Source organism: Muscardinus avellanarius, assembly GCF_963383645.1.
Source record: "Muscardinus avellanarius genome assembly, chromosome: 9".
NCBI classification, from domain to species: domain Eukaryota; kingdom Metazoa; phylum Chordata; class Mammalia; order Rodentia; family Gliridae; genus Muscardinus; species Muscardinus avellanarius.
The window spans coordinates 59,625,440-59,643,100 of NC_137795.1; the positions used below are offsets into that span (position 1 = coordinate 59,625,440).

Genomic DNA, 17,661 nt, shown 5'->3' on the forward strand with positions numbered 1-17,661 from the left:
GAAGAATTTCTTTAAAGTTGCTAATAGGGGTGTAATGGATAGGAAAATTATTTTAGTATGAATGGGGATTCATGACTGGGTACATTTATTAATTTGTAGTGGGGTGAAATGACTAGTTTATTGAGAGGAAAGATGGCCTTTTCTAGTGTTCAAGACAGAATTAACTATTTATAAAAAAAAATCTTCAATGGTGCTGAGTCTTCCTAAACATTATCTAGAAAGGAAAATTAAATGAATTAGTGAGATATGTGAATGCTACATGATACTTTCTTAAATATAAAGAATAGATTTTTACTTAAATAATAGAATTAAAGGCAAAGGTAGAAATACTCATTTTTAGCCCACCAGAAGAGATTATTAAAATTTTATTGTTTTAATTTGTGGAGGACTTCATGGTTAAAAAAAGGTGACTAGGGATGTACTTGAATTTTCTCATTCTATAAACATTTTCTTGGTCAAACACCTAGTAAATAACAGTAAAACAGTAATCAATGGGTTCTAGCAGAATTTTGCTGTTCTTTTATACAAAAATATGAATCATTTCATGAGTAGCCAGTCATGTTGAAAAAGTTTCAGCCCAGGTCATTATTATATAATAATTGTGCTGAGTTTCATTTGTTTTCAGTTATCAGTAGAAGATTTCTTTTAAAATAAATATTAGCAACTAACCAGAATATGTGGAAGAAATGTTTAAATATAGTGCTATTTTCTAAAGTGCCTTAAAAAAGAGCTTGAAATAGCCATTGGAATAATTTGAAAATTTTTGGTGGGTTATGATTTTTAGCCAATTAAAAATATATCCAACTGTTAGACTTCTAAGTATATATAATTTTTTCAAATTCTTTTTTATATGGTACAAGGTAAGTATGTAAATTTTGCTTCTTTTAGGTAAATGGTAAGATAGAAACAGCAGAAGGCCTCAATGGCACATGGGCTTTGTGAGAGATAGCTCCATGATGTACATTCAGCTCAGTTCAGTCCAGTTATTGGACAAATGACTGGCATGTGCTACAGTTCTTTGGATCATATTTGTGGAGAAAAATGCCAATTTTCATGAAATAATTTTATTATTTAAGAAAACTGTAATATTACTTTGATAAAAGTTTAACCTGGTTCAGTTAAACAAGTCTTAACCTAATCTCTTGGAAGTCCATGTTCGCATAATATTGGAATGGAATCCATTGCTTTACAATTAAGAAACATCTATGGTGGGACCCCATTATAACTGCTACTGGGGTTATGTGACTGAAACACACAGTGAATTTGCCACATATGGTTGCTTGTTCTGGGGAAGGTCAATTGGCTGGCAGTTTGTCCTAATACTTTTATTTAAACTCTTGTAATGGGGTTCCATTGTATTTGACTTTTCTTTAATTGAATGTTGTGTAATTCTGCCTTTTTCATGAAGGTTTTCATGTTCTCTTCATTCTTTCATTTCAGATTTTTTTTTCTTGATATATTTTATGCAATGCACAGTAATGTGTAGAAGTTTGCTTAATGATTTCAAAACATTTCTTTGGTTTCAGTTTTGAATGATAAGTAAATATTTTCAATTTTAGGTCAAATGGGCTCTCTCATTCTTGGAGTGAAAGGATTCCAGACACAAAACATATTTCAGACATCTGTGAAAATGGTCGACCTCGAAGTAACTCTTGGCAAGGTAAAAGATGGCATTCTGCATTCATCAGTAGATACACCCAAGTGTTGCAATCAGTGGTTCCTGGATGTAAAGATATGTTCTTTTTTGTAAGCTCTTTAGTTCTTCTCCCAACAAGGAGAAAGGTATTTAGATGAGAGTACACTTTTGATTTTCTGTAGATGAAAAATGATAGAACTTGGTAGCGCCAATACCCTGGACACATTGGGAAGACTGTACAGTGCCAAAGAGCCCTGTGTTCTAGTAATACTGGTTGTGAATTAGACTCGCTTGAAATGTCATGTAATCTGACCTAGAACAACCATTTATTTATGTAGAAATCTAGCCATCAACCATCTTTTCCAGGTAATGTGGCAAACAACAAGAAGAAAATCAGAGGCAGAAGATTTAGACCACGATCGAATTCAACTGAGTAAGTCTGAACCTCTAATGGAAAAAGGCACTCGAAGGTCCTGTGCAAATAGTGTCAACTGTTAATTAAGCACAGTCAAAGAACAGTAAACCATGCTTCTGGTCTTGGATTTGTCTTTTGAACTCTTTTTGCCCTTTAAAAATTAACCATGGCTTTTCTCTTTTACATAGGCATCTCCGCAACTGTGCCCATACCAATATTCACTGATAGTGGGGGGTTCACCCTTGCTGCAGGCTTTTTCCTCCAGTCACCTGCCATTGTGGTGTCTTGGTTCCCTCTGAAGGGAATTTTGATGACATTCCTTTCTTCTCATCTCCTGGGGTCCAGCCATTTCAAAGGGTCACTCTTCCTCTCCCAATACTCACACAGCCTGGAAGCATCAGGGAAGAATTCCCACCTACTAGAGCATGATAGTGCTCACGGTCTGAAACCACTGCTCCTCTGAGGTCTTCATGGCTACAATCTAAGCATTCTCTCAGACTAGTGGAACGCATTTCCCTTTTAATGTTTCCTTCTGAGGACATTTAAAAAGGCATTTACAACTTGCTCTTTAAATCATTGTCACTCAATGTAACAGGATCTGTTTTAAATGATAGCCACATTTTTTGTAAGTGGAGGTGAGGTTGGGTGATGTATTTAAATTCTTTTATAATGAAGTCAACACCATGAACTTTTTTATTTCTTTACTTAAGAAAGTACAAGGAAAACAAAATTCCTTAAACGTTTATTTCCCTATGTGGAATAAAACGTGCCCTTAGTATCTTTTGGACTGACCTTGCCAGTTGACTTTAACTGCCTGTACTTTTTAAAGGCACCCAAAATTTTCCACTTATTTTTCATTATAGTGGTAGTTATTATTCCCAGGATCTCTATTGCTTCTTCATGCCTTAGTACTTAAAAAGTCTGAATAGCAGGTATTTGTTAACTGCTCATCAGAAACTTATATTAGCTTTTTCCATCATATACCCTGCCTTTTTCAGTCCAAGAATAATAACATTGCCCTGAAATTTGGACCTTCTACCTGAATGGTATTGTCTTGTAAGTGACTTATCACAGTTTACTGGCAGATACTTCCTTATAAACAATAGACAATTTCAAGTGATACCATTGCATGGTCCAGAATGGCATCATAGAACTCCATCATAAGTAACTAATCTGTTAAGAGTTTATCTTATGCACTCCCGGAAGCGCTTGGATGCTTTAGGGCTTATTGTTGATAAACTCTTCTTGGAATGTTATTTGGTTTGTTTTGCATGAGGTTACCTAGTAAGAGCTCCTTAGCATATCTCAGTTGCTCAAAGAGAACAGATAAGACTGCAAAATGTTCTATAGAACTTCCTTTGCATACTATTTAGTGTTCTAACAGTATTTCCTATAACAAACTTTGACAACTAAGTGAAAAATAAGTTCAATAGTATGTTAAAGCTAAGAGTTTAAGACCCAAAAAATATATTAATATTTAGCAATATTCATATAATATTTGTTAATCATTTATTTTTAAAAACTTGTGGTAAAATTTCCATTCACATTGTATAATAAGAATTATAATCCTATTGTCAGACTTTGAGAAATATTGCCTATGAGATAATTATGTTATCATATTTAATAAGGCATAACAGTAGAATCATAGTGAGGAAAAATTATTAAGGATTCCCTCAGATTTGGGGGGCACTTCTGATCTGGGTTACATGACTCATGGTAATTAAATGGAGCCAAGTTTGTAAAGTTGATCATGATTCTCATGTACCTTCTTATATAGGAACTGTCTCTATAAACATACATATGTTTATATTTTTTTTTTAAATAAGGATTTTCTGGGCTGGGGTTGTTACTCAGTGGTAGAGCGCTGCTTGCTTAGCATGCGTAAAACCCTGAGTTTAGTTCCCAGTACCACCAAAAAAAAAAGAATAATGTTGGCCAATTTTTTATGTGTATATAATCCAATTTCCTTATTTAATACCACTTGTGTGGCTATAAGAGGAACAGAATGACCACAGAAAAGCATACCTTTTATTTGTTTTTGTTTTACACAAGAGGTATTTCAGGTCCATTATTTCAACATTCTCTTTAGTACCTCATCATCCCAAAGGATGATGCAATACCAAGACGTGAATTAAAAACATGCACCACAAATGCATGCTCTGCTCATTAACAAAATAAAACGTCCTTGCTTGTTGTATTGTTTTCCCACTCAAAACTCTTGCATCGTCCTCACTTGTTGTACATGATGTAAAAAATTTTTTTGGCTTAGACTTTGTATTATATATTGTGTTTTTACAGGAGGGAGCCCCAAGCACCTGAGCCTGGGCACTCCCTCGCCCAGACAGTCCCATCCCAAGGCATAAGCCCAGGGGGCTCTGACAGTCCCCAGACAGGGAGTCTGGATCACAGGTCAGTCTCGCCTGCCCCTTCACTCTGGGCTGCCAAGTAATCTCCCTTCAAGTCCCTTCCTTGGCTGAGAACAGGGTCATTTGATCTTTGACCGAGCCTCCATGTCTGCTCGGAGGTGCTCCTGGTCCAGCCAGCACCAGCTGATTTTCCTCTGCCTTCCATCCTGGAGAACATAGAAAACTCTCCTAGCCCGTCTGATGCATTTTTTTTTTTTTATTTGCATGTTGCGCTACAAGCCAAGTCGAGCCATGTAAGCAAGTTTATTGAAGTTTCCTAAAATCCCATGTCTCCAGCTACCAGGACCTAGAGATGTTAGGAAGCCCAGTGTGAAGGGTCCTTGCTGGGCAGATCTCCATAAAGAGCAAACTATTCAGAGGTCTCCTCAGGGGCTCTGGCAAAATGATCATGGCCTTCTGGAATGTTCCCTGATATGAAGGAAGAGGTCCATCCAATGCAAGGCAAGCCATATGGTTTTAGCTTTCACAGGACCTCCATAGTGCCAGACCTTTGAGTTTCTAAGAACGTCATGAAAGGAACAAACTTCTCCTGAGGAAGTGGCCGTCTGCCTGTGGGTGACTCCGTTTGCTGTGTGGCTATGTTTCACCGGATGACAGCTGCATGGGCTTTTTCTACAGTTCTCCCAGGCCAGAGCATTCACTGGCCTTCATCAGTGGCTGCACTCGCTTTTTGACTTTTTCTTTTTGTTCAGAATCTCAGTGGAAATCTCTATGCAAGTTTTAATTGGCTACCTCTGTGAAAAGTGCAAGTTGGCAATGATTGTGGCTAACGGCAAAGCCGGTGTGAGTTGGTCCTGAGTCAAGACACATTATCTTGGCAAAAATGGTCTCCTCAGCATAAAGAGCAACAAAGGTCTTCTTTCAGGAAAGAATCATGCTGCTATTTTGTAGATAACCTTGGTTATGGCTAAAAAAGGAGGGAAAGGGCTATGGAAAATACCCTGATTTTTTTAATGTAATGGTGGAAATGTAGTTTTAATTTAAATATGCATACAAACAGCTCAAGGACTAAATGTGGAAGAAAGCAGCAAACTTTAAAAAAAGTTATTTTATAATTTCCCCTGGGTTGTTTTCAAGTAACTTAAGTTTTATAACACTTGAATGTTCTTTGGCTCTAGTCTCTCTAGTTACTTTTTAAATGTAAAAGCCTATTAGCACCCCAAATTCTTCCAATATTGAATGTATTAAATCCACATTATTTTATAAGGGCAAATTCTAGGGGGGTATGTTTTGTTTTGTATACTTTTAGTACCCAGAGTAAAAATAAAAGTATCAAAGAAAACTCTAGGGGAAAACAACAATTACATCTCCAATTTTATTACCTTTAAGATTTGTTACCTTTAAGATTTGTATAGTAATTCTATTTGTATAGTACTTCTATTGCAACATCCATCAGGGAAATTCTAACTATTCTCTGCCAGCCATTCACACAGTTCACCATCAAACACTTGGAAGGCAACTTTTGAGGGCCATTTCCTTAATGGAACCATGAATGCTTTAGTGTAGAATGTACATAAAGCAGGAATGAACTTCATGGCTGCAACTAAATTACTCAACCTGCTTTAAGATGATGGAGGCCTATATAGACCGCACTTAATGTGCTCTGGGGGCTCCAGGATCAGAAAGGTGGGACCCTTTTCGCTCCTTTCAGAGCTGATTGGAGAATACTTTCTGTTGATTACAGCTTGGGATTCTGCTATAGGGAGTAAGACTGTGGCTGTTTAAAAGCCTTCATCTCACATTTTAAGAGAACTTTAGCCCCTTTAAATTGTTCTTGGGGTTTCATATACTCAAATGCCAGGTTGTAATTGTGGCTGCCTGAACATTATCAAAAAGCACCATTACCATTTGAAAAACAGGGAGCCAAATGAGAAGAATGGAAAAAAAACCACTTTGGAGGTGGGTGACTGGAACTACTGACAGTACCGTGACTGAAAGGGACTTTCTGATGCACTTTGGGAAGCCACTGGCAAAAGCTTTCCCAGAAATGTTCAGAATGTTCAAGAATGCCTCGAGCCTCATTGTAGCTGAGATTATACTCATGCGGTTGTATGGACTGCCTCCTAAGCACCCAACATCCATCCTGGTTGATTTGCCATAGTCACTTGCATATGGAGGGTGAAGACATCCTTGCTAAGCTTGTGCTGTGTATTTTCAGATTTTCTATCTTGTTCTGCTTTCTTTGTTCCTTCCATTGCTTTCTGCAGGTATTTAAACCCATGGTTCAAAAGAGACTATAATGTAGCTAAGTGGGTAGAAGATGTGAATAAAAACACTGAAGGACCATACTTTAGGTATTTTATAAATTAATTTTATATCCTTTTCAAACTCTCCCAGCACATACAAGTACTGTAGTGTGACTGGCGCTCTATCTTGTATCTCTTCATACAAGTTCCTACAGGTGGACAAGGATCCTTGTTTATTTGCTGCCGTTTTGGAAGGGTTGCCATCTAGTGCATGTCCCTGTCACCGTCTTGAGCTTTTTAGTAGCTTTCTCTTCATTTTATGCTATGTAGTGTTCTATGGGCATGAAACATACTTTCCACTAATAAAGAAACACTATTAACCTCAACAATTTAATTTCTAGAACCTAGCCTTTTCATAATGCATTTTTTTCCAACTTATTGCCTAAGAGTGCATAGTGCAAAAGTAAACTACAGGAAAAATGTGAAAAGAAGCTGTAGTGGGATTTTACTTTAAGAAAAATAATTATTTGATCTAACTAGAAACTCACTGAAATAACATGGAATGAGTTTAGGTTTCTTTTGTTCACTTCAACCATTTGGTACCAGAGAAGAGCATATTCAGATTTTCAAGACAGCATCCAAGGAATTCATTATGCTAATAAAAATGTTGTCTGACACTTCAAATAGATCAGGAAGCAGAGAAAACATGTTTCTTACTCACAGAAGAAAAGAACAACCTTCTGTTTTAGAAACTATCGAATTTATTCTATTTGCTGCAGCTCTGTGTAATGGTAGAGGTCCCAGAGAATTTTCAAGAGCTCTTAATGGCATTTTTTTCACTCTTTATTATATCAAAGTGGCTCCCTAGAGGTAAATGTCTGCTTTATATCTGAATACTTTGTGGACAACTTTGTAAAGAATATAAACTCAATGACTACTTCTCCTGAATACAGTTTAGTAATGAGCTTTCCTATTACATACTGCCCTGACTTAGGTTAGCATCGAACAGATATCAAAATATGTGTGTGTATTGAACTCTCAGCACCCATATAAGGTGGACTTTCTCTTCCAGTGTACCATTTAGTTTAGTCGTGTATAGTTTGAGAAAATGATTAGACCTACCTGCATTCTAATTTGATCCATAACATTTGCATATACCCCAAAGAAAAGCATAACTCCTGCCTGCTCACAAAAGCGTATCCTGCTTTTATGCCCCATCTTCCTCTCCTGCCTGGTCCTCCGCTTATCCCACACTTTTCCACACTGAACCTCATACACATACACTCACATTCAAACGTCCCGCCCTCACCTGTAGCTCCCAAGATGGCCAGCATCAGGAAGACAGGTAAGATGATATTGAATGCTACTTGGAATCTTGGCTCACCTGCAATCCTATATCTTCTTTCTATTTTATTCAGGCTTGTGGGCAGATTGTAATTTGTACCGGCTGTGGAACCCAAACAGAATGACTCTGGTCCTCTGTGGGTTAGGGCTTTTATTCCTAAATGGCCTTAGCATTTTTGCAGCAATTATTTGTGAAATGGTACCCCGGAAGAGTTCATTCACCTCCCCTGGGTGAGCTGAGTAATTTATGTGGCTCCCTGAGAGGAGTTCACATTTCTTAAAACCAGCACCCAGGTCTGCCCAGAAGCTGCATGACTAAATGCAATTTGGGGTGGGGAAATGCTTTAGCACCTTCGGTTGCACGAGCAAAGCTGCAAGGGCAATTTTAGAGGGTTCTTTTATCTCCTTTTTAATAATCTGAGATATTGATTCCTACAGTAGATAGTCCCATTAAGAATTAAATATTTAAAAATCCCTATTTTTGTTGAAAGGCAAAGGTTCACTAGATGATTATGATTTGACTGTCATTCTGATTTAATAACAGTTATGCTGGTCAGAATCAACACAGAATTTCTGTGGCAGTGGTGAATAGTTGAGATGACCCAGAATTTTAAACATGATGCTAACATAGCAGCAAGAACTCCATTCACTCTGCATCCAAGTCAAGCCTTGCCTATCAGGCCTAAAACACATCCATACCTTGGCTTTTGTTCTGCCTGCCCTCTGCTTAAGCTTAGATCTGCCTCAGCTGCCACCAGATCATCAAGAAAGATTACCTTTCTCGCCAAAACCACCAGTGAGGGCAGAGGTCACCTTCTTAATCATTCACATGGTGTTGGGTTTGTGCATCCTTATCAACATACAATAGGGACCTTGTGACTGCAGCAAACATAGTCCAAAATATAGACTAGCATTTAAAACACATTATAACCATCACTACGATGAGCAAGGCCGATACCTATAGATTTCAAGAGGTCACAGTCCCTCAGTTGTGCTTCCTACCCAGTTCTGATGTGACAGGGGTTGCCCAAGTTGTCCTCAGCATGGATTCAGGCCATCAGGAAGGAGCAAGTCAGATCAGAGCAAGAGTGTTATCTCACCACACCCAAGTCCTGGGAGCAATTCTCTTGGTGATGGTGGTTTCCAAGCTCTTACAAGGCTTCCTTCTCTTGAGAATTATCCAGTTGATCACTCACTCCATCAGTGGCTTTTTAATCTATTTGCATGATCTTATGGAAAATGTCCTGCTTGTGAAGCTAAATAACTGTAACTATCATGAGTCAAATGCCTACTGTCCATCTTTATTTTGCATACTGTGAGATGTAGGCATTTTTATTCCTTTTCTGTGATAGAAGAAATTGAGGCACAAAGAGTGACTTAAGGTAGCATAGCAGATAAGGGTCAGAACCAGAATTGGAGCCTGGCTCTATCTGACTCTAAAATATGTTCCCTCTTTATTATAATTACTTAAAAGTAGTAGGGAGATATTGACTGCTTAAATCCTACCCAAGGACACTTAAATCCTTCTGGATCAGGCAGATGTAAAATTTGCATGTGAACACAAGTTAATAAAGGCCAAGATTGTTTCCCTGACCTATGACTGACTTGCTTTTAGTTGTCCTGAGTGGCAGAATTGAACTGAAATTGCTTGTCCCAGGTAGCCCAAGATTACAACAATCCACTTGCACTCCTTCATTGCATAATCCTAATGTGGCACCCTCTATAGTTATTGTGGTGTTTAAAGTATAGTAATGGTAGTGGCTAATATTTTACCCAGAAATTCACTTTGTAAGTGAATAAGCTGGCTTGGTACCTACCTTTAAGTGAAAGCCAAACTGGAACTGAATGTCTTCTTTTGACATTTATAGAAAATTGTATTTGTTTTCCCTAAACCTACTTGTCCTGCTTTGTTCTCTACTATTATTTGTTTGTTTGTTTATTCATTTTTGTGGTACTGGGGATGGAACCCAGGGACCTTCTACCTCTGAGCTACACCCCCAGCCCTATTTTTTATTTATTTTGAAATAGAGTCTCACTGAGTTGCTTAGAGTGTCACTAAGTAGTAGCTGAGGCTGTCTGCAAACTGGGATCCTCCTGTCTCAGCCTCCCAAATGCTGGGATTATAAACATGCACGCCAGACTCTACTCTTATTTTGACTCCTGCTTTGGACCTCTCCACTCCCTACCAGGACCTACCATTAAACTCTCCTACTTGGCTTCTCTTCCTGCCCTTAGGGTCCAAAGTGTCAGTTAACTAGTGTGCTTTGGGGAGGTTCTAGAGAATACTTCCGGGTTGTTGTGTTTTGTTTTTTCCCCACTTAGTATTGGCTTTGCCTATGGAAATGTGGAATTTTGACACCCTTTATAAACATACAAGGTTGGCCAAGTTAAACCTGGTGTGGCTGTGAAGCTGTAATCTCATGCTATGCACTGCAGCAATTTAAAAACAGGATTTAGTTTTCATGATCCCTAAAGAATAGAAGATTTGGTTATTTGCCTTTTGTATCTGACTAGCTTTCCCGAACTTTTGCTTTTCTTTTTTTTTTTAACCAGTAATTATTTGTAATTATTTGGCAAAAACCGGAACCAACTTTAATATGCTTCATTTAGAAAGATGCATTTAAGCTGGGCGTGGTGGTGCACGCTTGTAATCCCCACGCTTGGGAGGCTGAGACAGGAGGACTGCACAGGTTCAAAGCCAGTCTCAGCTACTTAGTGAGGCCCTCAGCAACTTAGTCAGACCCTGTTTCCAAATGAAATATAAAATAGGTCTGGGAATATAGCCTGGAGGTAGAAAGCCCCTGGGTTCCACTCCCAGTACCAACAGCAAAAAAAAAAAGAAGAAGAAGAAGAAGAAGAAGAAGAAGAAGAAGAAGAAGAAGAAGAAGAAGAAGAAGAAAGATGCATTTAAATATCTAAATGCAAAATCTTGCCCTCATTTTACATATACCAAATTTGTTTCCTAAAGATCACAGTCCTATTTAAAATATTTTATTAAAATTTAAAAAAGTAGTTTCTACCTGGGCATGGTAGCTTATGCTTATAATCCCAGTACATGGGAGGCTGAGACAGGAGGACCATAGATTCAAAGCCAGCCTCAGGAAGTTAGCAAGGCTCTCAGCAACCTAGTGAGACCCTGTTTTTATATAAAAAAAATAAAAAAAAAATCAGGTTGGGGATATAGCATGGAGGTAGAATTCCTTTGGATTCAATCCCCAGTATAAAAAAATTAGTTTGTGAATTAGAAAAATATGTAGTCATGTGATGCTCTACAAGAACTGTAGGGCATTTGAAGTACTAATGTTCTTAGTTGCACCCATCTGCTCAGCATTACCATAAGAGAAATCTAGCAGTTGGTACTAAGGAGTGGTCCTGGCCTTTTTTCAAAAACCAAAACAACCATTAGGAGTTATGGATTAAAAGAGGGTGGGACCACTTGACTCAGTTTAGAATATTCTCTTGGATCTCCAAGTTGATAGAAAAAGTCAAATTTTAGTTGAACTCAGCACTTATAAAATGGAAATGAGTTGGAAAACCATGAAAGGATTAGAGCCAGGAATATATTTGGATGGGAACCAAAGGCAGTGTAGGTAGTAGGCCTTTCCTGTCCAGTGCTACCTCGCTGCCCACACTCCCTGGCCGAGTCAGTTATAGCAGATGAATTGCATCCTGCTGCAGTAAGTACTTGTGTTATGATGTCACAGTGTAAGCAATTCGGGGATGTGGGTCATTACCACCTTGCACCAGGAATTGAGGCTTTGTAGTAACATTTGCAAAAGGAATAGCTACTAGAATCATCACATCTATTCTCATTGATATATTAAGAGTGGAGATTTTCACTCAGCCCCTCCCCCCACACACACACTTTTTAAGACGAGTTAGCAACAGATAGGGGCTCTTCTCGTGTGTGCAGCATAGTCAAAACTATTACCACTACACATACAAAGTCAAAAAGTACAGCACAGTACACCACTGCTTCCCTACCAAATGCTGATTACAGGGAAGAATCAGACCATTTTTGTATGTTCTCTTCAGACTTGTTTGGCTGGAACTCTGCACTCCTTACTGCTTGCATGTTTACTAATTTATTATTAAAACTCTTGTATTTGCCTTTGTTCCTTCACAACTAACACACTGGCCTCTGAATGCATGAGTTTGTGTAAACTAATATGTGACTTATTAACTAATAGATATATCAATGGTAATGTGTTTTAAGACCTTAATTGGAATTATTTTACTTAGAAACATTTTTACATTAAGTGGTAAAAAAAATAGGGCAGAATATTAATGTTATACATTTAATTTACCATTATGAGCTCTTAGAATAAGTTTATTCCTTCTCCATGTTAGTTTTTTTTTTTCCTATTCTATAGGAAACTTCATTGTTTGGCTTTCTAGTTAAAAGTATGATTCTATGTGCTAACACTTAAATAATCCACTGCAATCATGGAATTAGGAGGCTAAATTTCATCATTCCAGTTTAAGGAATGAAAGAGTCATCTTCTTAGTAGTTAAAGCTTTGAAGTAAGAGCTTATGAAAGTAGAAGTTCTGAACCCATTTTTCAGACATTTGAAAATGGCATTAGGCAGTGACATAATATTTATTTCATATATTCTCAACATCTCAGGACTTTATCTCCTGCCAAGTCTCCTTCTTCATCAACTGGGTCAATTGCCTCCAGCAGAAAATACCCTTATCCAATGCCTCCGCTGCCCGACGAGGAGAAGAAAGTGAACCGACAAAGTGCCAGGGTACGTGGCAGCTTCTTTCATCTGCTCACATACTTGGTTGTTACCACGTATCTGTGAGTTCACATTTTAAGAGAGCCAGTCTTCCTTCTGTCTTCATGAGAAATATTAAAAATTTGAACATTGAAAGTTTCTTGTAACCTTTGAGTTCAGATTTGTATTTGCAAATTAATTTGCCTGGGTATATTCTAGAGATATTTGGTGTATATTGTTCATTATAATATATTTATATATTTTGTTATTCCTTGTACTTAATATATTAAAACATAGACTAGACAAAATAAATGATGCAATTTTTTTTGCATTTTTAGCATCTCTGGAAATGCAGTAATTTATTAGTAAATGAGTCTTTTTTTTTTTTTTTTTTTCTGTGTCCAGTCCGCTTGCCCACGCCTTTCACTGGCTATAAGAACTCAATGGGATTTTTTTTTTTTTTTGCGGTACTAGGGGTGGAACCCAGGGGCATTCTACCTCTGAGCTAAACTCCCAGCCCATATTTTTTAGTTTTTTTATGTTTGAAACAGGGTCTCACTCAGTTGCTAAGAGCCTCACTAAGTAACTGAGGCTGTCTGTGAACCACAATCCTCCAGTCACAGTCTCCCAAATGTTGGGGTTACAAGTGTGCGTCACCGTGCCTGGCTTTCGATGGGATTTTAGAAATAGAAACCTGTGATAAAAAAAAATCATGTCAATCTCTTGGAGATGGGGTTGGAATTTAGATATAAGGAAAAGGATTATTAAAAGAATACTGCAAAGGGTATGGCAAAATTTAATACCCTTTATATTTAAAAAGAAAAGCCAATTTTAACCTTTTTTTTTTATCCTCTGGATTGAACCCAGGGCCTCATGAATACTTCTCAAGTTCTCTACCACTGAGCTATACCCAGCTATCCCAAAATCCACACGCACACGCACGCGCACACACACACACACACACACACACACACACACCTTGACAGGTTTATCTGCAGTAGGTACTAGGTTCCTAGACTCTGGTCTTGAAAGATGTTTTAGAGTCTGTTTAATCCTGAATCTAAATGATGGGGTTCAAGGTAAATGCAAATCATTCAAATTTTAACTCAATCAACTCAGAGTCGGTAAGGAAACAAATCATTAAAAGTTGATTAGATTGTATATTTAAAAACAAATATGGAGGTACTGATACTTGTTATAAAATACGTTTCACCAGGAATTTTATTTAAATATTAAATCTTCTTTTATATTGTAATCATGATACCAATGTTTTACAACATTCCTGAAAACTTCCATGATGTGAGCTTTGAGATTTAGCAGTTTAGAGAGACAAACCAGCCCTCAGAAATGCAAGTGAGCCAGGCGTGGTGGCGCACGCTTGTAATCCCCGCGCTTGGGAGGCAGAGACAGGAGGATCGCGCAGGTTCGAAGCCAGCCGCGCTGGCTTAAGAGACCCTGTTTCAAAAATATAAAATAGGTCTGGGAGTGTAGCCTGGAGGTAGAAGGGCTTCCAGGAACCCCAGTACCACCAAAAAAAAAAAAAAAAAAAGAAATTCAAGTAAAAGATACCACCAAAAAACAATCTTTATTGATGTCCAGACTCTGTTGTGGTCACTTACATTGTAATGTTGATCTTCTCAAAACTAATGTTCTAAAAAATAAAGTGAGCTTTAAAAGTCTTGGCAGCTGGGTGTGGTGGCACACGTGTGTAATCCCATTACTTGGGAGGCTAAGACAGAAGGATTGAGGTTCTTGGACAGCCTCAGCTACTTAGGCCCTCTGCAACTTAGTGAGACCCTGTTTCAAAATAAAGAATAAAAAATAGGGCTGGGGATGTAGCTTAAAGGTAGAATACCTGAGCCCAGTACCCCCCCCCCAAAAAAAAAAAGTCTTGGCAGGGCTGGGAATGTAGCTCAGTGGTAGAGCACTTGAATAATGTGTGTGTAAGGCCCTGAGTTCATTCCCCAAGATCTCTCTCATACACACACACACACACACACACACACACACACACACACACACACACCTTGGCAGGTTTATCTGCTAGTAGGTCCTAGGTTCCTAGTCTTTGGTCTTGGAAAATGTTTCAGAGTCTCTTTGATCCTGAATTTAAATGATGAGGTTCAAGGTAAATGCAGATCATTCAAATTTTAGTTCAGTCAACCCAGGTCAGTAAGAAAACACAAATCAATTGTTAAAAACTGATTAGTTTGCTGTAATCAAAAAGTCTTTGAAAAAGAGCAGTGGTGTTCTGTGAATCATCAATAAAATTATAACTCAGATTTCTGCCACTCATCTTTCTGGCCTTAAAAAAGACTTGTTGATAGGCATTCAGTTGTTCATGATAGGATATATGATAAAGAAATCTACGACTGCTGTCATTCTTCCCATCCTCAGAGACTCAAGGAGAGCACCCCACTTCTTTTCCTGCTAAATTGTCTACTTCACTTTTTGGCTCATTGAGCTGGGGACATTCTCTCAGCTGTGGTCATGCCAACGTATGGGTTGCTGGAGATGTTACCACATAAGAGCCTGTGAAAGTGACAGCTTCCCATTTGGCTGGCCCAGGTTCCATCCCTGAGCTAAGCAGGGTGACCGTAAACACTGCAGCTGCTAGGAGAGTTATGTGAAGGGTATGATTTGTTCTATCCGCTGTGAAACAGCCACATGCTTATGAGTAAGAGGCCCCTGCCTCTAGGCTGTTTTTTCTGTCATTCCATGGAGTATGGAACGAGCAGATCTTATTAGCAGCCTCTCTGGTATGTTCACATGTTTATAATAATTATATACATTTCATATCCCCTCCTGGAAAGTGGTAGCTAGACTTTTTGCTTTTTCTTTGATTGACCTTTGTTCTCTGGTGAACTGAGTTACATTCATATCTGATCATGCCAACATTGTTCGTAGTCACTAAGACAATTGCTGGGCATTATAGAAATTAGTTCTGATTAAAGAATGGGTGGAAGAAGCAAGGAAAGGCAAGGATGAGGGAATTAAGGGACGTTCTGCCCTTTTGCTCTGTTCGCTCCTGAGAAAAACACTTTCTAGGAGCTAGTGATGGAACTGGGGAGTGTCTGGCTTGGTCACAGGGCCAGGGCAGTGATTTTTAAGTAGATGGAGGTGATATTGACAAAATCACACTTCCCAGAAGTCAGTTCCACCTGGAGAGGTTGTGATTTAGGTGGTCTGGTGAGCTTTCCTGGCAGTGGAATTTTTAAACTTCCCCAGAAAACATAAATCATGGCTGTGGCTAAGAACCAGTACTCTCGGTGGCTGTATCAGAATTCTGGGGGAAAGAAGGGTGCGTGTAGCTTAAAAATTAAGATTTCTAAATTCTTGTATTTTATTTGAGAGACAGTATTTACCTCATTTGAAATTTTAAGTAACATTAAACGAGTGTGTGAAGTTATTTGCATTGAAAAGCAGCAGTTGTTAAAAGGTTGAGATGGATGTGAAGGTATCGCTATAATATTCTATATTATAGAATAGCTCTGTCAGTGTAATTTTACTCAGGTATAAAGAAGAACAAAAGGATGTCATTTTCATACTTTTCAAAATTAATGGAACTAGAGAATATCATCCTTAATGAGATTAGTCAGTCTTAGAAAGTGAAGGGTTATATGTTTTCTCTCATATGTGGCAGCCAGAGAAAAGTTGGGAAACCAAAGTGGTTTCAGATAAAAGATGAGAAACTCCAGTCAAGCAATAGAGAAGATCTAGAAAAGGGTGATGGGATGGGAGAAGGAGGCTTGATGCTGGAAACAGTTCGAATAATGGTGTGAATATTGAAATTATCAGTGTCAATTTCAATATTATATGTGGGGAAGGGAAGGAATTGGGTGGGATCCGCAGGGAAGCGCACAAAGTATGTATGTTACTATCACTTTGGACCTCATTATGCACCAATAAAAGTATATTTTTTTTAAAAAAAGGTTGGCATGCAGGTTTAAAGGGAAAAGAGAAAAAAGTGTTTTATCTATTTATTGAATGTTGCAAGGGTGTGCATCCACAGTTACTTATCTACAGATGGAATCGCTGAATATTTGATCACATAGCTCTGACTTCTGCTTCTTGCTCTCACAGTGTGCGATTTTGCTTTTTTCTGTTGTGCAGCTATGGGAGACATCCATTTAAGATCAACTGTTTACATGTGACACATCAGAACTGTTTACTTCAACTTTTATAGACACTCAGCCTCACGTTATCACTGCAACTCTATCTGCTCTTCAGACAATACAAAGACCCTCTGAGATGCCACAGAGGAGAGGAAGCCAAGTCTCACATCTGGATACCATTTTCTTTTTGTCATTGGCTTAGGATTCAAATGAACCATGAAAAGACTAATGAAATGTTACACTATAACACAGAACAATAAAGGTACTGGTATGTTAATGGATAATCCGCATGACAGATATATGTAGAAATATCAATAAAATTAACTCACATGACCCAAATGTAGCAAGTTTCATAAGGGACAACAGTGGTTTCAGAACATGATATTCTGAAGCACATCCTCATTGTAAACAGTAATGCTATATGCATGAAGCTTCTGTTTATTGTTTTCCACATTTAAGGAAACAACATCCCATAATAGAAACTAGCATGCAGGGCTAAGGCATATAGGATTTTTCTGCAGGACTTTAAAGCTTTGAGAGGCCAATATCCCATATGCTAACTTTAAACACGTATTTTTATTTTTGTTTTGTTTTTTTACTTTTCATATTTATATCAGCATACAAGGACAACTGTATATATGTAAACATTTTTAAAGTTTAAAAAAAAGCAGCTGTTACACACAAGTGTATTTTGCCAAATGCCTAAAAACAGTCAGTTATGTCACATCATCGTCGTTCTCCATCAATTGGTCTCGAAGAGTTTAAGCAAGTGATGTAAATATAGTGGTCAATGCTATGAATGTGTCTCTCCATATTT

At 38.0% G+C, this 17,661-nt stretch overlaps 1 protein-coding gene across 15 annotated transcripts in view; it reads left to right on the forward strand.

Annotated features, from left to right (window-relative positions):
• The window catches only part of ADAM22 (ADAM metallopeptidase domain 22), a gene marked incomplete at both ends in the record, with an annotated part of 237,120 nt that extends 220,257 nt beyond the window's left edge, over positions 1-16,863 (forward strand). For 8 of the 15 annotated variants that reach the window (XM_080700866.1, XM_080700869.1, XM_080700874.1 and 5 more), the window contains 4 exons: positions 1,560-1,660; positions 2,003-2,069; positions 12,636-12,759; positions 16,843-16,863. In XM_080700866.1, the coding sequence (XP_080556992.1) occupies positions 1,560-1,660; positions 2,003-2,069; positions 12,636-12,759; positions 16,843-16,863 (313 nt within the window). Of the gene's footprint in view, positions 1-1,559; positions 1,661-2,002; positions 2,070-4,349; positions 4,461-6,684; positions 6,772-12,635; positions 12,760-16,842 lie in introns of all 15 variants that reach the window. The other 7 variants (XM_080700864.1, XM_080700865.1, XM_080700871.1 and 4 more) reach the window with 3 other exon arrangements.
• Between the last annotated feature and the right edge of the window lie 798 nt (positions 16,864-17,661).